This window comes from Branchiostoma belcheri, unplaced genomic scaffold (assembly GCF_001625305.1).
Source record: "Branchiostoma belcheri isolate BF01 breed outbred unplaced genomic scaffold, Haploidv18h27 scaffold58, whole genome shotgun sequence".
In the NCBI taxonomy this organism is placed as follows: Eukaryota; Metazoa; Chordata; class Leptocardii; order Amphioxiformes; family Branchiostomatidae; genus Branchiostoma; species Branchiostoma belcheri.
In genome coordinates, this window is record NW_017804220.1 from 142,706 (window position 1) to 170,294 (window position 27,589).

Consider the following 27,589-nt stretch of genomic DNA (forward strand, 5'->3'; position numbering starts at 1 on the left):
TGCGTCCCACCCTTCCTGATCCATTCATAACGTCTTGGGTGGATCAAGGAAATTATACACACTATCTCCCTGTGTATAATGTCCTTGGGTGGATTTATCATATATGTTTCACTCAATTATACCAGTCAACTGGAGCACTTGGCACTATCTACAAACACAGTTTCCTTCAGTGATATACATTTTATAAATTCTTTCTGTTGAAAAAAAATACTTAGTAAAAGATAGATGAATCTCGATACAACTTGGCTATAAGAAGAAGAATTCTCTAGGTACTGCGGACATGATTTGAACACTCCTGTAGTGACTGTAGTTTACACGACGTCGCCCTCTTTTCCCTTCGCATGGAACAGACAGCAGGCAAAGATCATCCCGATCAGCTGAAACACAAAGTAGAGAAGTTACGATCCCGGGTACGAGCGACAAGCCGCGGATATATAGAAACCATAATCTCCAAGCAGATATTTTGGGTGGGTGAAAAGGCAGCATCAAATTGGCCAGGCAGTATCCTTTTGCCAGACAATGTCCGGTACCCCCTCCTAAGAGCGTCCAGGGTGCCAAATGGATACTGCCTGGCCAATCTGATACTGTCTTTTCATCCACCCAAAATATCTGCTTGGAGATTAGAGAGCCCATACAGTATGCTTGAACGCTGAGATTAACAGACGTACACAATATCATCACTAAGAGTCAATGTACTCCAACATAGGCCGCTACGTAACTAAACCATAGGGACACGACTCTGTCCTTGGTGCTGAAAACCACTCAAATCACACTTGTGCACCGAACCGTCATAAACTAAAGATTCTTATAAACGTTAGCATCCATTGTCGGGTTTTAAACAACTAGAGTATTGTGGGCACAATTCTAACTGGCCGTAAACATTTAGCATGTTTTCTGTTGTCTCTAAACTTTCTAAATGACTAAATTTGTCTGAAATGTAATTTGACTATGAAGTAATCATAACATCAACTGTACCTCTCGATAAACCTACAGGTTTTTGGATTCTTCTGCATATGCCTACATAATTTTCAATTATCTGACTTTTTTAAGTGAAAACAGAAATAAACAATAAACAATAATTAGTTATGTGTTGTTGTATGACTGAAAAGAAAGTTTTGAAGTGTCCTGATTTGGCTCATCTGACTCACTATGCAGAACGTGTTCATGTACGGGTCTTAGGCTCTTACTGGTCTTATCTTTTAAGGATGACATCCACGCGCGCATTGATTTTCGTCTGTTAGCGACAATACGGAGCCGGTGGTAACCCCGGAGGATGGCACTAATGGCACCAAAGCTCCACAACTTAAGAGCTCAGTACAAACGTACAGTGCCGATTAATAAATTCCGCAAAAAGCCAGCATGTGCCGGCTTGTCAGTTGTCGTGTATGTCACCATGTACCGCTGCAAATTCACAATACCAGCTGTGTATTCCTGTGGTTTAGTAGCATTCTTATTTTTGGCCGGAATTTTCTTATTCGCCCGCGCGCACTAGTTTAGAGGTCTTCAGAGGATGTCATCCATTAAAAAAAATTAAGTCGGTGTGGCCTTAGTGCATAACACATGAAGTATACACTATGTAATGTCGTACCTGGGTAAGCCCGATGCCGATGCCGACCCCGCCCACAACGAGGGCCTGGCTCATCAGGAAATGGATGATGGAGGTTTTGCAGGGCTGGGGGAAGGGGGGGGGGAGAAGGTAAGATTTTTTACATTTTTCTTGTAAGACTAGAAGTTTGTAAGATTGCGGACTGAAACCATATGATCAAGTTGTACCAAAAAGACCTGATTCCTACTCAGATCTAGAAGACTTGATATACAATTTTAATAGATTTTGTAATTAGCAATATAGCTATGGGAGACACAATTTCTGCTTATCAATTCATGTGTCACAAACGGAGCTGCTGTACCTGGTTGTAAGTCCCACCGGTACAGATGCTGCTAGCCGCCATGCCGGCGGCACAGTCGCACGAGTCCGGCTTGGGGTTGTAGTTGTCGGTGGCGTTCATTCCGCAGCACTTCAGCTGTGGGGACAGTAATTATGCTGTCAGTAGGGACAGTACCACAATTGGTAAAATATTTTGAACCCAAAAGTCTAGATCACATTTCCAGACGGGGACCCGGCCGGGAAAAATAAACACAATGATATTACAGAAATATTGCTTTTGAAAATTTTTGTGTGTTGTCGAAACTTTGTTCCTGCAAACTTTAATATCGATCGGGCTCCGGGTAGGGAGTTGTGACCCTAGCATTAGGATGACGTTCAATGGCACAATTGATCAATTGCTGACGTCACGTATCCCTAAAGTCTCGTGTAAACGAAGTCACGTGTCTGTAACCGTAACTCTCGCGGGTGTACGTTGGGAAGTGATTGGTTATTCCTTGATGAAGGCGACAGTGATCGTTGAAAATTTGATCCTTCATTCGTTTGTGTACCCTTGTATGTGTTGGGATGAAGTCTAGCATGATTACTACCAACACAGACGAACTTCAGTAATAAGTATGATTACCGTACCAATTGCAATTGTCGTCGCTTTGTATAACGCGACGCGCCACAATCTTCTCAGATTTGCCAAACTATGAGAGTCTAACGAGTATTGGGGAAGGATTCATATCTTCACATATGATTCGGTTAGAACTCACGTATGTCTGGGTGAAGTCGACCAGGCGCTGAAAGGCTTGGTCGGCGTTGTTGTAGTTCACTGTAGACACCGTGTCCACAGCGGAGCCGATCAGGCTGAAGAACTGCACGGAACACAAGCAACAGGTAGGAGTTACGGATGTCAAGATTCTATATGTTAGCTAGATATAATTACAGAATACGTGTATAATGAGAAAAGCTTAGCTGACATTTTCATGGCCGTTAACTGACTATCACTATTTAAAATCATCCCTCGCTGCATGAGTCCTCAGCGAAAAATCAATGTACAATGAAGTCGATTTTTTTGGAAGAAGAAAAATTCTGCCTGTGGCTCTGACCTGTCCGCGCTGCACGAAGGCATAGATGGCCACGCCGATCTCAGCTATCAGCAGGATCAGCAGGAGGGTGAAACTGCAGGGAGAGAGATGTGTCAGTCATAGACACTCCTTTCTTCATTCATTCATTCGTTCCTTCATTCGTTCATCCAATCCATCCATTCATTCATCCATCCATCCATCCATCCATCCATCCATCCATCAATCAATTAGGGATACTACTACTATTACTACTACTGCTACTGCTACTATTACTACTACTACTACTACTACTACTACTTCTACTACTACTTCTACTACTACTACTACTACTACTACTACTACTACCACTACTACTGCTACTACGACTACTATTATTACTACTACTACTACTATTACTACTACTTCTACTACTACTACTACTACTCTACTACTTATTACTACTTCTACTACTATTACTACTACTGCTACTGCTACTATTACTACTACTACTACTACTACTACTACTTCTACTACTACCTCTACTACTACTACTACTACTACTACTACTACCACTACTACTGCTACTACGACTACTATTATTACTACTACTACTACTATTACTACTACTTCTACTACTACTACTACTACTACTTCTACTACTACTACTACTACTACTACTACTATTACTACTCATACGTGACTTTTACTACTACTACTGCTACTACTACTACTACAACTACTAATTATTCTACTACTACTACTACCACTACTACTACTACTACTACTACTACTCTACTACTACTCTACTACTCTACTACTACTCTACTACAGTAACTACTACTACTACTACTACTACTACTACTACTACTACTACTACTACTACTACTACCACCACCACCACCACCACCACCACACGTAGATTTTAAGCTATACAATACAGGTAGTAGGCACACTGTAGAATGTAAGGTAAATCATGCCGTACCGCTCCCAGCATGCAGCGGTTCTCCTTGATGGCCCCGCAGCAGCCCAGGAAGCCGACGATCATGGTGATGACGCCGACCACGATGAGCGCGATGCCGCCGCCGCGCACGAGCAGCTCGCTCAGGTTCAGCAGCTGGAACACGTTGGACACGCCGTACGCCACCATCACGTAGATCCCCACTCCAACCAGCCCGGCTCCCGCGAGCTGAGGGTAGAGAGGGCAGACTTTTAGGCTCGGAACCTTCCTCAGACCACCAATGTTGGATAAAGCCCCTATCTCACATTCACGAAGTTCCCACGATTTTTTTCCCGAAAATTCGAACACTAGCCGAACAGGTCGGCCGGTGCTCGGGAGCACGCTGACCAAATTTAGGCAACGCCTACCTTTCGTACTTGAATCAAAACGAATTTGAGTTGAATTGGAGCCAACCTAACCTTTGTTGGGGGGAGGGGCGTTCGGTAGTGTTCAGGAGGCCATATTCAGCTGTATGTGCATGACAGGGGCTTTGGGCACCTGTTCACCTGTTTATATTAGAGTCACATGTAAAACAAGACGAATGTCACTTTGAATGTATGTCCCAAATGTGAGTTACCTTAGTTTCATAGTATGTCCGTTGTAGATGCCATACGTTGTATCGATGTTATTTATGGTGCACGCTACAACTTGAGGACGAAGGTTACTGGTAATAGTACTCTAACTTACTGGGGGCGTTTTGTTTACTGTATGTCTCGCGAACGCCTCCGTATTTAGAGTTTCTATTGATCAAAGGCTTTTAAAGATATCAGAGCGTCATGGCTTCTAAAAGTGACGGTAAAATGGCTTATTATTGTCACCTTTTCTTTAGAATAACTACAGTTTTGTTTTTCATCAAAGGCTGCTACAGTATAAAGACCATGTCCAGGCCTGAAGCGATGTTTCAAATGATCTTATTTTTTTTATTCCAACATTTACCACAGGACATGGTGACGGCAAACTCAAGGTTTTCAACTTTTTTTTGTGCCGCCACCGACGCAGAGGACAAACGCATGAACAAACAACACTGACATACTCGAGTCAAGCTGATGAAAGTCGTGTAAAGTGCCTTTCCCAAGTGACTTGATCGGTGGCATGACAGGATTCGAACTCGGGACTTCTTGGTTCCGAGCAGAATGATATGTCGTTACGCCAAACGATCCCACGAATGATCTCACTTGTGTGCATCGTACGTTACCCAACAGACCAAAACACACTACGGTACTTCGTCAACATTGAGCTGCCTGACGTGCACACAACAGCGTGAAGACCTTTCACACGAAGGGCGTATTGTTTATTTTATGTTTGGAAAGTGATACCATGGCTGATTCAAACCCTTTGTAAAATATTACATATTTGAACCGGTGTTGGGAATTTTCCACCTCGGATGGCACAAAAAGTACTACAAAAACCACATAAAAAGATCGATTTCAGGCGAATGAAATGATTCAAGGAAAAAACCCTGCACCCCTCGTGGTTTGTGAGTGGTATAGTCCTTGTTTTGAGTCCTCAAAAGTGTTTTCGACTCTTGAGATTTTGAGGACACGGTAGATTGCGCTCTGTTGATACAAGCTCTCACTGCCACTGACTGGGTAAACGGGTTAGTCTGACCGACCGGCAAATAAAACATGAAGGGGCTAGTCCACTAATAATAGGGTAGGGGGCAGGAAAAAAAACTTACGTCGATTTTCTGGTATTCACAATCTGTTTCTTTCAATCGGCAAACGTCATGCATTTATATTAATTAACGTTCTTTACCTAAGATGAAACCGAAGCTTACAACCAAGGGAAATAGTTTAATCTTATCAAACTGTAAAAATCACACTCCAAAATGCTAATTCTGAAAATAATACCAAGGATTAAAAGTTTTTGCGTCTCTTGTCTTGTTCACTTGCAAAAGCTCATTCTATTTTTCAACTGGAGTAAGCTGACTGAAACTGTGTGAAACTTGTTTGAAAGACCCCACAAAAATGGACGAAAACTAGTTTCACTTTAACCTTGTTAACCATTGCCTTTGTATTTTGCCGCTCCCCTGCTAATAGCCTATCCTTTTTCACTCAGTTCATAAATAAGCTTCAAAGTTTTGAAACGTTATACCTCGAGGAAACAAAGCTCAACTCCGTATCAATGTTCAAAGGCCGAAGTACCCCAAACACAAGGATATCTAAAAACATTAGGGTTATATTTGCGCGACATCCGGCGATTCCGAGAAAACGTGAATTTGTTTGCATGTCAAGTGTTTTGAGAAACAATCGTTGTAGATACCGTTCCCTGTAACTGTCTGAATATATGAAAATACTTTACGTTTAGGAACGCATCTGTAAGCAGCGACACCTGTGCTGTGCAATGTGAACCTGTCAGAATTGCCCTGAGGAAGTTGACAAACGGTCACCGAAACTTCTTCTGAATAATACAAGTTTGGTGGGTAAAAAGAGTCTTCTTATTCAGAAACATATTATTTTACAACACTGGCGTCTTCCCACACAAGGGAACCGTGAGAATTTCCCTGTCACTTGTAAGTGTGTACGACCTGACTTACTGCGGTGTTTTTAAACGCCCCTAAAACTCCCTTGCCAGTGTGTACACCTGTGTTTATTATCGGTGTGCCCGCTGTTCACCTGTTTTTGAGAGGCAGCGAAGCGGATCGAGTTACCGTCGGCCGTGACACTACCAAGCTACAGCCGCCATTTTGAGTACTAGTAGCTTCCGTCTGTTAAAGCTAAGACCGTTCTAGCTAAGTCTGTCAGTATCTCATACTGTCTCAAAACTTGACTGGACTATGCAGTATCCAATGCATAACGTTCTATCGGTCTATTTCGAAGCGTGGTTATAGCAATGGCGGTTAAAACAAAGCTTTCACACACTGGTAAATATAGGGAATGTTGTAGGTTCCGTCAATACACATTCATGTTAGCTGTAAATAGCTGCAATTGTTTCTAAAGCACGAAACGTGCGATATTGGCTGTTTGATGTTCGCCAGAGGACTATCTATGCGATCTTTTGGTGTTGTTTCATATGGTAAACGTGCTATAACATGTACAGTCCGTCTTGCAACCTGTTGCATGATTAGGCAAATGTAACGCTTGAAAACACATGTGAGCACGATCGTCCGATTTTGTTGTTGCAAGGTTAGTGTTCGAAGACAGCCACAGCGAAAAATTTAATCGCAAGCCATTAAAAAACGTGAACGAAAAAACCTAACGATTGAACTCAAGATTGCTACTTTAAGGTTAGTACAACAAGTGTAATATGAGAAGAAGACGTTGACATTTTGAAAATGTAAAATCTTCAACGGAAGGAAAAACTTACCCAGAAAATCAGGTTGAAGGCAAACAAGAGGTACTTGATACACTGAAGTCCGCACCCTTCCATCTTGACGTCTTCGGGAAAACTTCGGAGACTTAGAAATTTCTTCAAGGAAATGGAAAGTCCGACTACCTGTTAGTGGTGGTCTTGTTGAATAGTAATGACGTCGTTTAGGGTGGGGTGGGCAGTGCGCATGCGGGTACGCAATGTTGTACCAGTCACCAAAGCAAGCATTTCATCCGTAGGACCGATCCGACCGAACCATTATGAGGGGGGCGGGGAGAGTACTTTCTTTGAAAAAAAAAACTTTCAAAAGCTCCCAATTTAGACATCATATGTTTACACAAAAAATTTAACTGAGTGAAAATCATAGTACGAAAAGAAGAGGAATGCACAGACTGTAGATGTTACGAAATATCATGAGAGGGTTTTTCCACAACCCCCTTCAAACAAGTTCTATTGGTTCGTCCCTTAGTATCGCACGACATGAGCTGACATCCGATCCACCTGACATTGTTCAACACAACAAACACAGAACAAACCACACCATGGAAATAGATCTATACGCCTGCCGTCCCACCCACTGACACAGAACCTTACCCATAAGCATTGCTTTCACAATCGTAACAAGAAACGTTTCTCTTTATTGCGAGTTCACAAAAAGAAAAAGAAGCTATGGGCTAGTAGAACAGGTGTGCAGAGGGGGATCAAAGAGTGGATCTCCGCCCATACAACATTCATCATTTCCGTGTCTGGAGCGTATTGTGTACAGTCAATACGAGCTGAGTATGACTCATTGCTGGTGTTTTGTTTGCGTTGTGTCACCGCATAGAGGCCTACAGGTCACAGAGGAAGATATATAGTATCTATTAAACTCCTTTGGGCGAGTGTAAATCTACAAGCTAATTCCAAGAACTGTTTTCGCTTTTGAGTACGGTACGAAGGTTACGGCCGTTCATCGTGTTAAGGCCATGTTGATTTGATTACATGGATGACATCCACGCGTGCATGAATTTTGGGCCGTTTCCCCCAAAAAAGCGATGTGATACTGTAAATCGTACAAAACAGTTGCAAAATGACCAAATATATACCACAAGTTGCAAAAAAATATTTGAGAACGATACCAGTGTCGCAGAATGCCAAAATCAAGCGAAAAAGACGAAAATGTAAAGAAATGAATTAGAAGACTAGATTATTCGCCATACCATACTGAATGGCATACTACATGTCATTGGTTCAACCTTCATGACCACATAGATTTCATAGTGAAAGCAACTTTTTTTAGCCATTTTTACTTATTCTCACGCTCGCATCAGTTTTGGGGTTGCCAGAGGAATGGCAACCATATAATCAAAACATATGGCCTAAAGTTACTTTGAAATTGAATACCACACTCTGCACACTTAAAAGTGTGGTGCAACAAGAACACGCCATGACGATGTACATGCTTTTAGTATATACTAAAGTTGAACCAAATCACAGGCTTGTAGACTTGCTTATGCTAGAAATGCTATCATTTTAATTTCATAGAAAAAATGGCTCCAATGTTCACAAGTATTTCGTCGAAAGCACAATTTTACGTTTTTAATCGTCACAGGTTTTAAAAGCGTTATAGAAATGTTATGAATACATGTATGTACAGTTTCTCTGGGCCTGTTCGGCTTAGCTTATACATGTACATAAAATATACTAGAAAAAGTAAAAAAAAAAAAAAAATTTTGAGACTTTGAGACTAGAATAATGCATGATACCTAAGAAAGTGAATTGATTATCAAATGTATGGCAATGAATATGTATAAGCAAAAGAACGTCAATTCAGAAAATGTCAAAGTATTATCTAAATTGAAGTAGTTACTGGCCTGCTATATTATCAACTGCTTTACACATCTAGCAAAAAAAAACAGTAGAAAAAGGTTTCTCTGTGTTATACAGGATATGACGTGTCATCTATTTCCGGTATGGCGGCTAGACGACCTCTGATGACCCTCCCTTGCTCCGGATCAGACAACAGGACAGCACCATTCCGATCACCTGGAAAAAGGCGGGAAATGTGGTTAACGACAAGCAAACAAACAAAAAAACAAATAAACAGAAAAATAAACAAACAGTGCTCTGACTAATTAAGGTAACATAATACATGTACAATTTTTTTTTTCATTTAAATTCTAGGGTAAAAAGGAGAAAAAATCCATTTCTTGGGGTGATTCATCAAAAACCAAGACGATGCATTATTTTACTACATGTCTTGTTAATTTTACTTCACACAGTATCAAAAACAAAATACAATAAAGGCAGTGTTGAGGAAAACTTAAGTCCGTTGTAATAATTTAACAATTATATATCAATTCCACTACAAGAAATGGATGGCATTAAACATTTATTATAGAACAATATAGGTACTAAAAAGGACGTTTAACCCCCTCCCTCATTGCAGACAGAATTAAGACACTTATCTTAATAAATTAACAACGGTTAGTTTGATGTGTTTGAAGATGTGCATGGTTCCAGACTCACCAAGATGGCGCCGATGCCGCAGGCCACCCCGGCAATGATGACAGCACTGTTCATGAGGAACATCCGCACCTGCACGTTACACGCCTGCGGGGATACAGAAGTAGAGGTTAAACATTAGCATACGAATTTTTACGTCTTGTGAGTTTGAAATCTTTGGGAAACATTCATGGCATTGATTTTACTGACTAAGTAGCCTGTGTTACACAAACTCTCAGTAAAGGACGACAAGCTCTGGGAAGGGTCCTAAACAGCTCCGGGCTGGCAGTGACTTTCTGTCAGAAGCTGATTGGGCCTCCTCCCAAAAACATGTTGTCTATGTACTTCCAGAGAGTATTTCCATTACAAGAACTACCAATAGGGGCTCATGATTCTTTATCACTATCATCAAAATCAGTACAACAGGATCTCAGGATTCTATGTCACTACTAGTACATGGAAATCAGTCATCACAATGATCACAGCCTCCAACACCAAGATGATGGTAACAACGACAGTTCTTTTAGTCTGACAATAATTAGTCCATGTTTAGAATTATATGCATAAATCAATAAGATTAAGACGTTCTCAATTTTCCTGACTTAGAAGGCCGTCGAGCTTCTATGCCCTGACCAGTGGAAAGGCTTGCTGAAGGCGTGATGTAGTCAGGCTATCAGACAGGCTACTCTGGACTCACCCGATTCCAATTCCCTCCAACACAGTGAGTGACAGTCTTGGTGCATGCACAGGAGGGTGGCTTTGGGTTCCAGTTGGAGGTGGAGTTCATACCGCAACATTCCAGCTGAGGAAAAGAGACGTAAACAGTCAAACAACATGAAAACCGGATCCCTTGATATTAGCCAGGCCTCGAAACTAACTTTTCGTCCTATTATCCCAGCACTGTCCCAAAAATAAACTTCAATTGTCCCGAAGTGAGGATGAATTGTCCCAATCTGGTTTCTAAGAAGTATTGTATGACTTCAACTTGAAGTCAACTTTATTTTGCTTATGTTTACTCCCACTTTGACCTCTATATCCATTATTCTTTCAGATGGTTTTAGGTGCTTTGACACAACAAGCGAGGGCTAAAACTATTACATATATTCGCGCAATATGGAAAGAAAAAAAAAACAGTTTGTTTCGTTTAAAAGCTACCCACTATTACCGATGTTCCTAGGTCTGTATATTTTACTCCACTTCTTTGTGGTGGTTTTAGGTTCTTCGGGGACACAAAACAATGGCCGGTGCACTGTGTTTTGGGGACAGTAAGTATTTCGAGGGCTTGGCAATCACAGTCAGGTATCTTATACACTTAAAACTCGTGATCCCTGTGGTTACTCACGTTTTTCTGCACGAAGTCGATGATGGTGCGCGAGGCCTGGTCCCTGCTGGAGTAACTCGTCTGGGACAGAGCGTCCATCGCCTTCTCAACCACGCCATAGAACTGGGAAATGATTAACAAGAAGATAAACAAAATAAAACAAAACAAAACAAAACAAATAGAAACAACAAAACCGGGATGAATATTCTTCATGGAAGAAAGTCATCAAAATTGGTTATACCGTTTTATGGCGAACGATTTTTGCAACGCTTTAACGGGGCACTAAAAAAACAGATCGTTGCTTGACCAGAAATTTACGGATGCAGTTCAGCATAATGTCGCTAGGAGCGTAATTTCACTCACCTTGTCTTTCTGCACCGCAGCGTAGATGCCAATGCCGATCTCCAAGCACAACAATAGTAGCAGGCAAATGAAGAACTAGAACGAGAAAAAGAAAAACCATTGGCACATATACTAAAAACAATATTATAATTGGTAAAGTTCTGTAACTTACTGATGAAAGCACCACTACTGAAGAAGGAAATAGTATATTGGATCATAGTAATAAAAAGACATCCAGGTTTCATAAAAGGCAATTTTCCAAGATTTAAAAGTTTAGCGTATCTTAACCTTGCTCAGCAAATCATACATTGAGAAAAAGATACAAGTAGGTTTTCTTATAACATTGAAGTTTTAAACATTTGTCTGAGAATATAACACTTTCTTTATGTATATATCAAAAGATGATTTATGAAAACAGAATGGTTCAAAGAAATATTCCTCGAAGATAACTCAAGCCGGAGGGAGACACACACACACATAAGAAGATTACCACGCCGCCTAGCGTGGACTACCATAACTACAACCTACCGTTCCCAGCAGGCAGCTGTTCTCCTTCACGGCGCCGAAGCAGCCCAGGAAGCCGACGATCATGGTGACGACCCCGGCCCCGATCAGGACGTAGCCTCCCGCGTACAGCGTCAGCGTGTTCACCTCAGCCAGCTTCATGATGTTGTAGGTTCCAGTGTCCACAAGCACCCAGATCCCCACACCGATCAAACCCACGCCTGCAATCTGTGGCATAGAAAGGACGGTTGAACCATTTGAGTTTTAACCTCCTTGATTGAACTTTTCACTTTACTGTTTTACCAGTAGAGAGACCTGTCTTGAGTGCATCATGAGTTGGACCTCATACGAGTGTCGTCACAATGATTGACTACAATGACATGGTTGACACGTTTTTATGACGTTTTCCTTGTTATTCGTAGTGCTTATGCTAGCAGATCCACCCCTGGGGCGTCGCCAATAAATGTCATGAAATGGGTTTTCACGAATCCTGAATTTCAAGGAATAATGATTAGAAAAAAATAATAAACACATTTCCATGCCATTATCCTAGATCGCTTGGATTTCTCACTTTCTCTCTCTCTCTCACTCACTCACTCACTCACTCACTCACTCACTCACTCACTCACTCACTCACTCACTCACTCACTTCATTTTTTTTGTGTTTATCAAGTTAGGCCTAGGCCTGTTTATGACAACAAACACAGCAGACCACATTTCGCACTTCATTGCGTGCTTCATTTGACCCTATGATCGTTAAGCCTCAATCATGCTAAGTGTACGTTGTGTACGTGTCAGACCATACAAGAAAATTGCTTTCTTTTGTTGGCGCCGACTTCCCGTTGCCCCGAGTTACCGTTACACCATCGTCTGAAGGACATGTCAATCAAATGACGTACGCGCCCTTTTGTGTTCATCTGAGTCATGTCATGTGTCGCGAAGTCACACATACCTAGCCTCCTTCGCAGACTTGTTGGGTGGTGGTATTATTTTTTCGGTGAGAAACGCGAGTTATGCCGCGGTGGGACGATTTCAGTGCCGCCGAGGGAAACCTTCTCTCCATGGCAAAAACTCACTCGGCGGTAAAATCGTCCCTCCGCTTCATAACTCGCGTCGCTCAACAAGCCACCCAACAAGTCTGCGAAGAAGGCTAACACATACCGATTCATAACAGCACACCTTGTCATGACTCTAGTATGTTATTATTTACGGACAATTGACAGCCAGGCCGTTGCAAGGAATAGTCATTAGTTCCCAAGGACTTCTATCACAAATAGAGGACACACAAAAGTGTCTGTAAACAAAGAAGACAGAACGTTTTATAATGCAGGGAATTTCGATAAAAGAAACATGGCTTTCTCTAGCTTTTCCGAGAACCGTTTTTTTTTCTGCAAGAATCTTTGAACATTGACCTTGTTTATCTTCCGAAAATCTCACTGTATATTCTTATTTCACAATTTGTAGTCCAGATGTCTTTCAAAATTGCACTGAAATGAAACACGAGCCCATTTTTCCGTCCTTGAAGAAACCTACAATTCTATTTGATTCTTTTGAACATACACCTGAAGATCTAGTGTTGTTCGTTGTCGAAAATTGATGTTTTTCTTCCCCTTTCAGGAACAAATTCTGTTGTTGTTGTTATCCAAATAGTACCACAGAACCTTCACGTACGTAACAAAGGCCTGTAATTCTGTCGGCCTCGCGGCTATAATTGAATTCCACTTCCTCCTTTCAACTGTGCGCGCAGTACGAAAACACTGTACCTCTCAGGTAGCCATGTTTCTCAGGCCAATTATAAATCCCCAATTCCACGACGCACAGTCTTTCTTGTTCAAAGATAATCTTTGAACAGGAAAGGCTGTGCGTCGTTGAATTGAGGATTTTTTTCCTATCTCTCTCCCTCTCTCTCTGAGTCATTTCGGTTAGATATTTACTGGAACAGAAAATGGTAGAAGCTAAAATACACCGAAGACTATTCTACACAACTTGTCTGTTCATAATGAAAATGAAAGAAAGCTAAAATAGACCGGAGAACTACTAGTATTAGCCACAGGGGAAGATCTGGCTAACATCTTGAAAATATATTGGTCTGTTTTCACCAGTTTTTATAATTTCTTTCATTGTATAGATACTACAGAACGATGTCTAGAGTTGTCTATATTTGCGTTCAGACAAAGACTACATTCCTGCACCCATACATGGCCAGGGACGCACATTTTTGGGACATCAAAATACTCCACTTACCCAGAAAATCAGGTTGAACAGGAACAGAAGATACTTCAGACACTTCATACCACCGCTGAGCTCCCCAGACGACATTTTGACTCTTCTTTTCTCGGTCGGGATGTACAGGAAAACGCTGACTACAAACAGAGGCTTGTTCCCCAAACGCAACTGAGCTTCTCACAATTTGTACACCTCCTAGCGGGCTTTCTTTTATGTCTACTGGTATCGACCAATCGTCACGCACAGGTGAGTGTAGTCTATTGTGACGTCAGCAGGTAATTACGTGACGTAAGAAAGGCGTGACCGGGATACGTAAGTGCCAGGGTACGCCAGGTATCCTCGAGTCTCTGACTAACACAAAGGGAAGATGATTCGCAGGCTATTTTGGGGTCGCATCTCATTATTCCAGCTGAATGGACGTACATGTACCTGCCTTTAGGCTAGGGACATACCATCCTCTGTGTGGGGGAGATAGCAGGAGCACAGAATTTTTTAAAGTACGAAAGCAGTATTTGAATGGAATACTTTTTTAAAACACTAAGAGACGGGATAGATACGAATAGGCTAGGTTTTGCTTGTCGCTGTTCGAAATTCATGTTGGTTGCTCTCATGTGAGTATGACTCGAATTTCTACCATATGTTGGGTGGTTCAACCCGGAAGTTGCCAGGTAAGTTCTATTTAAATCTGTAAATACATTAACAGTCAAGCACAACATACGTGCACAAATTTATAGGCCTTTTTTCATATTCAGTCAGAGTGGCCTCGGGGTCCACTGCTAGCCTCTACCAGGCTTCGGGAGGCGGCTGGAAAGAGTAGAGATCGGTCAAATAGAGACATAACATGACGGGGGAGTTGGTCCGCCAGAGAGTACAATTTGCCGCACCCGGGAGCGGCAAACTGTTCTCTCCAGCATACCAACTCCCCCGGCATGCTATCTCTCTTTTGGGCCGATTTGTTTACTCTTTTCAGCCGCCTTCCGAAGCCTGGTAGAGGCTGCAACAACTTACAGAGGGCGTTGCTTCTTAATTCCCCTCGATCGTTAATTATTCATTGCGTGGTAAATGTAGCATATAAAATCATCAATAATACATGTGTACACATGTATGCTTTACTTCGATGAACAATAGATAAGGTGAATAGGTACAAGATCTATCAATCATATCTATTTCAAGAGTTTGTCCGCGGAGAATTGGCACGAAAGGTTAGGTGTCTAAGACACCTTAAATTAATTAAGACACTTAAAATTAAGATACAGTTGTTCGAATCGCTTTGATTACTACATTCCATGGGCATTTGAGACCAATTTTGTCAAGCTAGGTCCAATAAGAGTCACCAGACCAATGTAATGTAGAATAACGTTAACTTCAGTTTTAAGTATTACGAGGATTCTTCAGCTGTAGAAAGCACACTTGTCCGTTCCGTAACCCCGCGCATATCTTTCCATCTTTCGCTACGGCCACCGCGAGCGGTTGATGCGCGAACGTGAACCGACAAAGCTGGAAGAACTCGCCCTGCCGAACACACCAGACCCGGACCGACTTGTCCGCTGACCCGGAGACGACCAGCTGTCCACCTGGCGTCACCGCCACGCAGGTGACGTCCTGTGGGCTCCTGGGCACCTCTACATGGTACGGGCATAGTGACTCCCGCTCACTCAGCACAGATCCGCTCCTGTAGTCCCATATTATCAGTTTGTTGAGAGAATTACCAGTCACGACTGTTGTACCCGTGGTGATGGCAGAGAAGTGACACCACGTTCCGAATCCTCGGGAACAGAAGTCATGTTGAAGGGCCGACCTTTCCGCAGTGTTGAAGTTCCAGGTACCAAGATGACTGCAGCTGTAACTACACATCACGAGTTCGTCGTCATCCGCGAAGCCCACACAGTTGACGCCGTAGAAGTCAGACGTAAACTCTCTGACTAGTCTTCCAGTGTTCACCTCATACGCGCGTAGTGTGTTGTCAGCAGCGCCTGTGACGATGTGGGATCCATCTGATGTTACTGACAGATGACTGGGAGCTGGACAAGTTTCTGAGATGTGTATCGTTCTCAGTGGAGATCTTCCGCACGTAGAAGTGACATTCACGGACCATAACTTTACGGTGTGGTCCAGGGATGAGCTGAGAACAACAGGATGTTTCTCCCACGTGGTTGCCACTACCGAGGTTATATCACCTGAATGTGCTTCCCAACACTCGGCTCGTCTTGCCTCGCTGATGTCCCAGACAGACAGGAACCCCCCGGCGCTCCCCGCTACCACCCTGCCGACTCCTACACCACAGAAAGATGTTATCCTCCCCGGTGTTGCTCCGAGGATGACAGATCTATCCGTGACAGGATCGCGACTTCTGCTGCCATGCCAGAACCGAACAGCGCCCTCTGTATCTCCGGTCAGGAACGACACTTTGTCTCTATCCCGCGTGAACAGCAACGCGCTGACGTGTGTGGCACAGTCGGGACGGGCCTCTATGTCATCTTTACTGACGTACTGGACGACTTGGCTCTCCCCACAAAGACTGACGGTCGTGATGGTTCCTTCTGTTGACGCGGACAAGAGTAGCTCTTCTCTGTCATCTACTGCTAACGCTGTGATGACAGCGGTGTCAGGATGGCCGCAATAGCCCCGGGACTCCCTGCCAGTCTCGTCCCAAACACGGTACCGCCCTTCCTCTGGACAGCCGCTTACGATCTTCTTCTGACGAGGAAGTACTACAGCTGGATATGAGAGCCACCTTGCACCGGGCCCGTGAACTGTTGCAGTGGGACCTGTCGGTGTCGGGCCAACCAAACTCCACTTGCAGGTTATGTTGTCCCTCGAGCAAGCAATGATGTCATTCCCGGAAAGAGCTACAGATGTAACACCGTAACTCACGTGGCGGATCTTCTGCACAATCTCTGCTGTTTCAATGTTCCAGACAAGGACAAGGCCGTCCCACCCCCCTGAAGCAGCAAGCTTGGAGTCTCTAGAAATTGTCACCGTTTGGACCGTACCCTCGTGGCAAGTGAGGACACACTTCTGGGTAAGACAGAAGGTTCCAGGGCGATCTGGCTGGAGCTGTAGGGACCAAACTTTCACCTGACGATCCTTGGAGCCAGAAACAAACGTGTCTCCGTCCTGAGTCACCGCCACTGCGCGAATGGACCTGGTGTGGGCACCTGGACGTACGGCAATGAGTTCCCCTGTCTTAGCGTTCCATGCTCTCAGTTCGCCGCTCCGGGACCCCGACACAGCTCGCCTCCCATCCTCAGTAATGGCTACTGCGTAGGCAGCGATCTCATGTCCTGGCAACTGGTCTACTTCCTGTAAGGTTCCCTCCATTCGCCATAGTCTACAAGTGGTGTCCAGAGACCCAGAGAGCAACAGTGCACCTCGCACCGACTTCACAACACTGACGCTCCGAATGCTGTCGCTGTGTCCTCTGTACACACACTTCTGCTTCCCTTCTCTAAGACTCCAAATCCTGATGGTAACATCGTCCATCCCTCCTCCTGACACGATGGTGGTATTGTCCGGCGTCAGGGCGACAGAGTACACGGAGTTTGTATGGCCGTGCAGTTTATGTATCAGCTCACGGCTGTGCGTGTTCCACACTCCAACTGTTCGATCACCAGAGGCCGATACCAGGTACTTGTCGTCGCTTGTTATTGCGATGCTGTATACAGTGCTCTTGTGCCCTGCTAAGCTGGACGAGCTCAAGTTGCGCGTGTTCCATATCCTGATCGTGCTGTCAATGGAACCAGACGCCACGTTGCTGCTGTGGTGGAAGGCGCACAAAGCTCTCACCTGTCCAGTGTGACCTGTCAACAATTCTGACGTGGACGCGGAGGCGAGGTGCCAAACTCTGATTGTTTTGTCACTCGATCCTGAAACGACCCTTTCCCCGTCATCGATGAACGTAACAGCATTGACTTTGTCTGTATGAGATTTCAAAGTCCAGAGGAGTTCGAACCTATCAGCGTCCCAGATTTTGACGGTCGTGTCGTAAGAAGCTGAGGCCAGACGCCAGTCATCTTTAGACAGCGCTAGGGCGTACACGTGGCTGCTATGTCCCCGCAGTGTGCAGAGATCCCTCTGTGACTCCAGCTCCCATGCCCTGATGGTGGAGTCACCGGATCCGGTGAAAACTCGCTTGGGGTTGTCAGAGGTGACGGCAATGCACAGAACAGCGTCCGTGTGTCTGTCGTATGTCTTCACAATGTCTTCACAATTGTACACGAATTTCTCTGCTTCGGACGGTGCCAGCGGTTTCACCTCGTAACGATCATCATTATGTACACCGAGATTCTCCAGTAGATCCTTGTTTCTCGTGATAACCAGTACCTGGCACATACCCGAGACGGCGTCAGTGATGACCTGGGCGTCTTGCAAGCTCCAAACGTCGTCCAGGACAATGAGATGATCTTTGTCTTGTGTTTCCTGATAAAGATCGCTCACTGCGTCGCTCACTGCGATGAAGGACCTGAGTGTGTTGGACATGTCACTGGCGAGGGCGGCGAGATTCTCCAGAACGCGTGGCTGTTGTTCCCCCATGGTAACCCAGAAAACCTGTAGGGCAGAGGAAGAATTTGTATATTCGACTCTTTGTTTGTGTCGCAAAACTGGTGAAATACCGTACAGTGAAACACGCCAGTTCTGCACCTTGAATGAGTATGTATTGAGATCGGCCGGATCCACACATTGCTAGTAACCTTTCGTTTTAACGTGGCAATTGTTACAGAGATATTATATAAAATATATGTCAATATAGTCAGTCAGTCAGTCACGAAGATTGTTTTTTTTTTTTTTTTTTTGCATCTCTGTTCTTTATTGAATATCGAATACATATGTACATAGAATGTAATAAATTGTTACATCAGATTCCTCAATTTCTGTCTGTTTGTACAATCTTTAACTTAACTATCCTGACAAATTGTCTAATACCTTTATATATATTTCAGAATGGTATACAACCAAATGTTTCCCAAAACACGGAAATAAATGCCGTCAAAGGGACATATTTTCCACTTCACATTCTACTGAATACTATTGTACTGGACACCTTTCTCAGCAATTCAGATAATTTTTAAACGACAAATACATATCAATTAAACGTAAAGTCAGCTGCATAGAGAGCCCCACTTCCCGCGGTGCTTCTCCAGTTTACCTTTCTTTAATGCTATGGAATATTCTACAGTTTGAAAGAATTTAATATAACGAAGAAAGGAATCAAAGTTTAAAGAACTAGTTTTTCTACATCTAAATATATATATTTTGGCAAGTAGGGTTATAAGATTTTCAATTGGGGGGGTTCCAAAGTGTAAATTTCCAAAATAACATTGAATCCATTTAAGAATAAATCTTTAGTTGTTTTATAGTGATACCAAGTTTTAATTTGGTCCCAAAAAGAGATAACGTTTGGACATTCCCAGAAGACATGCAGGTATGTTTCTTCCTCTTCATGGCAGAACGAGCACAAAGGGGTCTCTATACATTTCCAAATATATAGTAGTTTGTTTGTAGGTAGAAATTTATGTAAAATTTTATATTGGAAAAACCTAGTGGAAGAATCGATAGTACAATGTATTATAGATATATAAACCTGTTTCCAGGGAATAGGGGTGTCAAAGAGGCACAGCCACTTTAGTTGTACATTATATGAAATATCAATCAAATTATGATGTAACAAGAAAAAATTAGTACACATCCTTATTAATCTTAACCTGTTTTAACCTAAAAAGCTGTTTCGCTGCATTGGTTTACAGACAAAATCTGGCGCATTACCACATAAGATAGATTTCCATTCTTGCGGAATGGCCGAAATCAGCTGCATATATCTAAAATGATCACAAATATTACCATATTTTATAGAAAATTCTTTAAATGTCATTAAAGTACCTAACTCATTTAATATATCATTTACAAAAACAATATTCCTATTTATGAATGTGCTCATAGAGACAGGTGCTCCATCAATAAGAATATTGTTGTTCATGAATAAAAGTTGTTGTTTAACATCTGCAGCACATGTGGGGGCCTTATATTGATATTTAAACCATGCATCTAATATATCTGATAAGAAGGGGCTTAGTTTAAAATAGTGTATAGAACTTAATTGAAAGAAGGGGAATAGCCTAGATCCCAACAAAGGATGCATTCTAATTAGCCAAGTAGTTGACCAATTTTCATTAAAATAAAGTTTTGGTATCCATGAGGCCTTAATAGTACAGGAAAAAGCATACAAATTTTTGAGATTTAAACCACCATTTTCCACGGAATTGTATATTGTTTTCCTACTAACTCTCTCAGGTCCTCCATTCCAGATGAATGAAAAAACTTTCCTCTCATATTGTTAGAAAAAATGACTTGTCTGGGTTTTGGAGAACCTGAAAGAGGTATGTAAATTGCGAGGTAATCAATGAGTTGATAATTGTTACTTTCCCAAATAAAGATAATCCCTTTACTCTCCAAGGGTATAGAAGTCTATCTAATTTAGCTAATCGGGGTTCAAAATTTAATTTAACAATGGTACCTAAGTCCTGTGGGATATGAATACCTAAGATTTCAACATTACCATCAACCCACTGAAGGGGGAAGTGGGTAGGTAATCTAAAATTAGTATTTTCAATGTTCCAATTCTAAGAATTTTACACTTTTCGAAATTCAAGGAGAGACCAGAAATACAAGAAAATTTATCTAAATCATCTAAAAGGGCATAAAATGACGCTAATGTAGGGGCAAAGGGAAAATCCGTATCATCAGCATATTGTGAAATTTTGGTTGACCTTCCAAAAACGGAGAGGCCAATCAAATCATTATTACCACGTACTTTAATAGCTAACATTTCTACTGCAATAATAAAAAGGTAGGGACTAAGGGGACAGCCTTGTCTAACTCCACGATATAATTGGAATGGGTCAGATATATATCCATTGTTTAAAACTGAACTTGTAATGTTATTGTATAAAACTTTTACCCAAGATAAAAACTGGGGTCCGAAATTAAAGAAACGTAATGATTCGAAAATGAAATCCCATCTTAAGGTATCGAAGGCCTTTTTATAATCAGCAATAAAAATAAGTCCTGGTTTCTTTTCGTTTTCGTAATATTCAAGCAAATCTAATATTCTCCTAACATTTTCACCAATAAATCTCCCCTGAATAAAACCGGTTTGATCTTTGTCAATAATTTTTGAAATAACGGATCTTACCCTTAGGGCAAGACATTTTGAAAGAATTCGGGCATCACAACATAATAACGTTAATGGTCTCCAATTATCTAATAATGTTGGGTCCTTATCTTGGCCATTACCCCCTGTTTCAATAATAAAGAAATAATACCATGCCTTTGTGTGTTGGGAGGAAACCTTGAGTCAAAGAATAATTAAAACACTCTAACATAGGGGCTTTAAAGACTGAGAGAAAACTGTTTGTACACTTCTACAGGAATGCCATCCAGTCCAGGTGACTTTCCATTTGAGAAGGAGTTGATAGCATTAAGTAGTTCATCTTCTGTGATAAGGCCCTCACACGCCTGCATCTGCTGCTCTGATAGTCTCTTATCATAATCTTCAGGAAAAAATCTTGCAAATCTTCCGGGGTAAGGGGTGCTGGGGGGTCTTTGAAAGAGTATAAGGAGGAATAAAAGTCAGTTTGTTTTTCTAGAATTTCAGTAGGATTACACGTAAAAGCGTTTTCGGAAAGTCGTAATTTTTGAATGTTTTTTCGAGTGTAATTTCTATGTATTAAGTTCAAAAATACTTCGTACACTTATCCCCCAACTCCATCCATTTTGCTCTTGATATTGTTACGAGTCCCCGTAAACGATAATGGTATAATAATTCTAATTCTTTTTGTTTTGATCAAGATCATCAAGGACTGAGTCTGAGGGAGAAGGTGTGTTGTCAAGCTGGATTTCAAGAGTTTTTATTTCATCGATTAATTTCTTTTCTTTAGACAAATGTTGCTTATTTTTCCAGCTTGAAAATTTAATGCAATGGCCCCGAAAGAAACACTTGGCCGTTTCCCACACTACATGGGGATTTGCAGTACCACAGTTTATACGAAAAAATTCTCTCATCGCCTCTATGGTTTTGGTATGAAATGTCTTGTCTTCTAATAAAGATGAATTGAACTTCCAGTATCCCTTCCACCTTGGAAAATCTGTAGTGACAAGTGATAAAGTAATTAATCTATGATCCGATCTAAAACTGTCAGCAATAGTGCATTTGTTAACCCTATTTGTCAATGAAAATGTAACAAGGAAATAATCTATTCTACTTGCTTGGCGCCTACGACGCCAGGTGTATCTAACTAAGTCTGGATTTCTAAACCGCCATATGTCATATAGGTCAAATTTACACTTTAATTCAGAAATAGCTTCATATGCTTTAGGATGGTAGGTGGAGTTTGTAGATAATCTATCGATTAAGGGGTTTTGAACCGTGTTAAAATCACCAGTAATAATGAGATTCGCATTTGACTCAGGAAAATTATCTAATTCTTCAGATATATTAAAGAAAAACTCAGAAGAATCTACATTTGGTGCATATATATTAACAATACAGAATCTATATTCATCAAGAGATAGACCTACAATGATCCACCTTCCATCTTTGTCAAATTTAGTTCGATAAATATAAGGGTCAATATTATTGCGAAACAAAATGGCTGTGCCTCTTTGATTGGAGGTACCATGTGAAAACAACATGGATCCTCCCCACTCGTTCTGCCATCTTTTTTCATCAGCTAAGGTTGAGTGTGTTTCCTGCAAACATATTATATCAAACTGTTTGTCCTTCAACCAAGTAAATACTTCCCTCCGTTTGATAGAATTGCCTAGGCCATTACAATTGTAACTAGATATCCCTACCTCCACCTGGGTCATGGCATCTGAAGAATGTCCGGAATGCTGGGAAGGACCGGGGAATGGGGCGCAGCGAAATCATAATGACAGGTGAGGTGATGTAAACAAACAAAAACTGAACAGAAATCAACAGAACAGAGATGCAATAAATCTGGATGGTATACAAAACAAAACAAAGTAACACAAAGTAATGAGGTCAGGATTTGGCTAACCCTGAACATCTCGTAATCCGGCTGCATCGCACAGTAACTGGCTCCTGCATTCTATCGACTACTTTTTACAGATATTCCACTGAGCACTTTGATCATTCACTCACAGATAAATCATCAAATTAAATCAATAGCAAATGATACAACATAGGAAGAATCAATGAAATAATCAACAGGGTGCGCCTTGTAACTCAATCAAAATAAAGATAATCCATAATAACACAAACAAAATCGACTCGAGGGCAAGCCCTGGAAACAAATACCAATCAGAGCGCAAGAATAACATAAATGATAAATAACTTAGGAGGGTGAGAAAACAAGATGTGTTGCATTCAGTCACTCAATTCTCTCCCTGAAAAAACAGTTCAGAAACAGTGTGTACTCGGAAAGTGAACGTTTTTATTCAAAGCTCACAGGTTTTCCTTGGCTATCACGCCATAGGCCGTTGAAGAAACGATACTTGTTACCATGTTCATATGCTTCTTTCACTTTGTCTCTCCACTTACGCTTCTCTTGTAAGTCCGCGGCAGTTAAGTCATCCGTGAGGTAATAGTTCTCTGTCTTCAGCTGTTCACGCGACGCTTTCATGAGGTGCATCTTGTCCTGGTAGCAGTTCACTTTGAAAAGGATGTGTTGTGGTGTCTTGTCTCCGCCATGTTTGTTGGGGGGGGCCGTCGGGATGAGCGCGCTCAATCTTGATGTCCGTCCGCCCGAATTTCTCCCGCAGGATCTTCTGTACCGTGATTAAACAGTTCTCTCCCCTCTCCACCTTCCTTCCGATGATCCTGATGTTATTCCGGCGAGAGAACCGTTCGAGTTTGTTGCACTTACGCTGTAAGTCAGCAATCTCCTCAGTCGCCGATTTCACCCGCTCAGAACCCTCGGTAGTCTGGCGCTCCACCTCGCGTAGTTTCGTCTCCAACTCGCGCGATTTTTCTTCATTTCTTTCCAAACGGGACTCGAGCATCTCCACATTCTTCTCCAAGTTTTCCTCTAGTGCCCGTACTTCGCTACGTAGTGCCTTCTGACCATCCAGCAGTAGTTTAAACTGGTCCCGAACAAAAGATTCAAATTCTGCACCTGGGTCCGTGTCGTCGCCATGCTCCGACGCCGTTCCTCGCTTCTTCCGTGTGTTCATTTTCGGCAGTTTTCACTCAAACAAAGTACTGATCGAACACAAAGGCACTTAATAACTATACAAACAACTTTAGGAAGCACGGGGACCCTGATAAATTCACGAGGAGTTGTTCTGTCGAAAAATATTATCCAATCTGCAGGAGCTCACAGAAAACACTCACACCGGTGCCGCCATCTTGGATCAGTCTGTGATCAGTCACGAAGATGTTGTCAAGCAGGACTGAGTATCTGATACACACTCCAGTACTGTACAAGTGTTCTCTTGTGATCTTGTGTTTTTTGTTTGTTTGTTTGTTTGTTTGTTTCGCATAGCCGCCCTTTTTAAGGCGGAACACACCAGTCTTGTGAGTTCAAGCTGCGTAAGACCGGACTATAAGGTTTGAACCACACCGGGAAGGACCCCTACTCTTTTCGATAAGGGGCGTGGGGCGTGGCTCTCTCAAACACCTCCATTTAACGTCCTATCCGAGGGACGTCCCTAACCGAACCTAGGTACTCATGTACACCTGAGTGAAGTGAGGAAAGTCGTGTAAAATGCATTTCCCAAGGGCACAAGATCGGCGGCATCGGGTAGGATTCGAACCCGGGACCTCTTGGGTCTGAGCCGAACACTCTACCGTTTCGCCACACGACCCCACTGTTTTGACTGCTGTTCCTACCTTTCTATCCTCTTGTAGTTCCCGGGCCACCATCAGTGCTAGAACCGTCTTACCGGCTCCTCCCATTCCCCAGATCCCCACGACGTTGTCTCCAATATGGCGGATAGACGACGCCCTCGACAGCTCTCTTGCAGAGGTAGAAATGAGCTTTGTTACTTGGGCGATAGCGGCATCCCTGATGAAACACCTGGAGGGAAGCTTTGGAGGACGCATCCTCGGCACTGTGTGATGACCTGGGCCTGCGGCTGTAATATATAGACGTCAAGAAGGTTCGTTATTATTAATAAATGATGTACAAAAGAAAAACTCTGTAACTTCTTCTACAAATTTCTCAAGAAGAGAAAAGTTTAGATGTAGATAAAACATAGCATAGTCTTCCTGTCCTATTCCTTATGTATAACTAACGTACAGCATTGAGCCACACTGGGGCATGAATATACAATAAACTGGTTTTGATTCATACTGCAGTTAGGTGCCGCTGATGCAATATTGCAAATGCGGTCCCAAACGTATTTGGTATAAATGCAATAGTGCAGCAGCAAAACCTGACTGAAAAAAAACAACAATTACAAACGGTATTTTGTTCAAGAGAAGGAGGAATTGAGAATGATAGAAGTTTGACAGTACAGGATACATTAAAAATGTCCATGCTCGTACAAGTACCTTTACAAGGCTGGGGACCGGTTGCAGCTATGAGTCTAGGCCAGAATTGTCCATCCTGTCGTAAGTGGAGACATAACCGGCCCTGTAGAGCAGCGGGTAGAGTACAACCCTCCTCCAGCAGAACCGTGATCAGTCTCCTCTCGGAGGCGAGGGCCAGCTCCAACTCCCGCTGACACAACCCGCTCTGCAAGTAGCCTCTCGACAACACGAGAACGACGTTGGTACAGACGTCCAACCACTCGCAGAAGGACCGGAGCTGAGATATCCCGGCATCGTAGTCCCTGTCTTTGATCTTCACCAGTGTCTTTTCTTGTTCTTCCAGACGCCGCGTGAGCTCTGCGACCACCCACTGTTTGGCATCATCACAGTAGGACACCAGGGTGGTGGGAGCGATGCCATCTGCGAAACACAGACAGGAAATGCTTTTAAAACTAGAAAGGCCGACATTTGCTTGCTGGGAGCAAATACAGCATATTTCAGTCCATCTCCCTCCCACGCAATAGTGGACTATTCCAAACTTACCCCAGTGCAAAACTGGCAAAGGTTCTCAAATAAATGAATTAAATAGTAGCTATATGAGAACAAAGATGCAAGAACAAGCACTTTGAATCTCGAGAGCTTTACTAATCTTATTACAGGTATGCAAATAATAACAATGATGAAATTTGATACTAGTAGCTGCTTGGGTGGCGTGAGTGTAATGACGATGTTTGGATGAAATAATTGGTCACCTTGGTGACTTGAATTGGACTAAATTGTGGCGTGCCATTCGAAATCAATAAAACTGAATTGATCAGCAAAACAAGTAGTCCTAAAGGTAAAGATTTATGCAACTATGACGTACTGTAAAGGACCTTTGCTCATGGCAGTGCCTCATTCCTTATAAAAATGAAGGTGACCGCCTTTTAGCCTGATTACAAAAAGCGCTCCTAGCGGCAAGCCCCCGAACGACAGCCAGCGAAAGCGTGTCACAGTAATAAAACACAGGCTATCCGCCTTTGGGTCGGTCTGATACTTCGCATCATTCTTGTATCCAAGAAGGTTGCTGTATCACATTTATGGACAATAAAATGTGCGAAGCTAGTGCACGTAGATATTTGTACGTACAAACATTCCAATATTAGGAAGTACCATTGCATTGAACGTACTTTGCTCCTGCATGCGATAAAATGGGCCATCACTCACCAAATACCATAGATACTATAAACACTTTAATGAATGAAAATACCTTTCGCGCTTTTTATACAGTTATTTTAGCCAGCAGAAGACGGCTGTGAATGCATACTATGGCCTATCCTCATTAGCATAATAACAGTATTTTTTTTTGTCCCTGCAGCTGACCTTAATGGTTCAATGTCTTGAGTAAATATTTACTGTTTACATTACACAACCGTACGATAATAGTGTACGCAGCGTTCGAGTCTAAAAAACTACCCGGATTGTCAAAAAACAAGCGGGTGATGTGGGAATTAAAGTCTTTTTCATGTACTGTTTCTTGCCAGGAACACATTTTTTATCAAATATATATGAGGATGGATTTGGCCTTTTTATGAGTGTATGATTGTTAAGATCTTGAATGCATACATGGATAACAGCGATAAGTACCAAATGTTAGAGCTAGCCTAAAATTGTTACTCACGTACACCCTTGAATATCCTACTGCCATAACGACTTTCCACATTATTCCCCTGACATCTTATTAACACATGAAATCTATCTCTGTCAGTGGACTAGAGTTTGGACACTGAGTGCCATACTCTTCCCAGAATAATTTCAACCACAGTGTGTTTGTGGGGAGGGGGGCATCGGGGTCGAAGAACATTGACTCAGATTTGGTGACACCAAAATTGACCTCAGTTTGTGAACACACAACTAATGTTATCAATTGATGTTACAGTTTAATCTCTGTTTCTATTTATCAGCCAAGTCACATATAGTCGCGTATATGAAGAGATCTCCA

General features: G+C 42.4%; 3 protein-coding genes across 3 annotated transcripts; all 3 read right to left on the reverse strand.

Moving 5' to 3' along the window:
* Nucleotides 1–289: 289 nt before the first annotated feature.
* On the reverse strand, nucleotides 290–14,482 carry LOC109481900 (CD81 antigen-like). Its single transcript, XM_019784524.1, has 13 exons — nucleotides 14,136–14,482; nucleotides 11,916–12,119; nucleotides 11,409–11,483; nucleotides 11,067–11,168; nucleotides 10,422–10,526; nucleotides 9,749–9,832; nucleotides 3,917–4,120; nucleotides 3,669–3,670; nucleotides 2,977–3,049; nucleotides 2,641–2,742; nucleotides 1,908–2,021; nucleotides 1,589–1,672; nucleotides 290–377 (listed from the first exon to the last, which is right to left on the reverse strand). The coding sequence occupies exons 1-13, from the start codon at nucleotides 14,208–14,210 to the stop codon at nucleotides 312–314; spliced, it is 1,290 nt and encodes a 429-aa protein (XP_019640083.1). The 5' UTR covers nucleotides 14,211–14,482; the 3' UTR covers nucleotides 290–311.
* Nucleotides 14,483–15,458: 976 nt separating this feature from the next.
* Nucleotides 15,459–26,493, reverse strand: LOC109481772. The gene is made up of 4 exons (XM_019784363.1): nucleotides 26,474–26,493; nucleotides 25,630–26,060; nucleotides 24,967–25,211; nucleotides 15,459–18,665 (listed from the first exon to the last, which is right to left on the reverse strand). Exons 1-4 carry the CDS (start codon nucleotides 26,491–26,493, stop codon nucleotides 15,489–15,491), a joined length of 3,873 nt encoding a protein of 1,290 aa, XP_019639922.1. The 3' UTR covers nucleotides 15,459–15,488.
* LOC109481904 lies at nucleotides 23,449–24,481 on the reverse strand. Its single transcript, XM_019784533.1, has one exon. The coding sequence runs from the start codon at nucleotides 24,306–24,308 to the stop codon at nucleotides 23,742–23,744; it is 567 nt and encodes a 188-aa protein (XP_019640092.1). The 5' UTR covers nucleotides 24,309–24,481; the 3' UTR covers nucleotides 23,449–23,741.
* Nucleotides 26,494–27,589: the final 1,096 nt, after the last annotated feature.

Excerpts from the sequence above, each read along its gene's own strand:
- LOC109481900 (XM_019784524.1), bottom strand. The coding sequence starts at position 14,210 with ATGTCGTCTGGGGAGCTCAGCGGTGGTATGAAGTGTCTGAAGTATCTT. Across the intron at positions 4,121-9,748 it reads GCGGCATCGGCGCCATCTTG|CTCGCGGGAGCCGGGCTGGT; the intron begins GTGAGTCTGGAA and ends CTCTACCCTCAG. Across the intron at positions 2,022-2,640 it reads TCGACTTCACCCAGACATAC|CTGAAGTGCTGCGGAATGAA; the intron begins GTGAGTTCTAAC and ends CTGTCCCCACAG.
- LOC109481904 (XM_019784533.1), bottom strand. The coding sequence starts at position 24,308 with ATGAACACACGGAAGAAGCGAGGAACGGCGTCGGAGCATGGCGACGAC.
- LOC109481772 (XM_019784363.1), bottom strand. The coding sequence starts at position 26,493 with ATGAGCAAAGGTCCTTTACA. Across the intron at positions 26,061-26,473 it reads ATGAGCAAAGGTCCTTTACA|TTTTAAAAGCATTTCCTGTC; the intron begins GTACGTCATAGT and ends CGGCCTTTCTAG. Across the intron at positions 18,666-24,966 it reads AACTACAAGAGGATAGAAAG|GTTTTCTGGGTTACCATGGG; the intron begins GTAGGAACAGCA and ends TCTGCCCTACAG.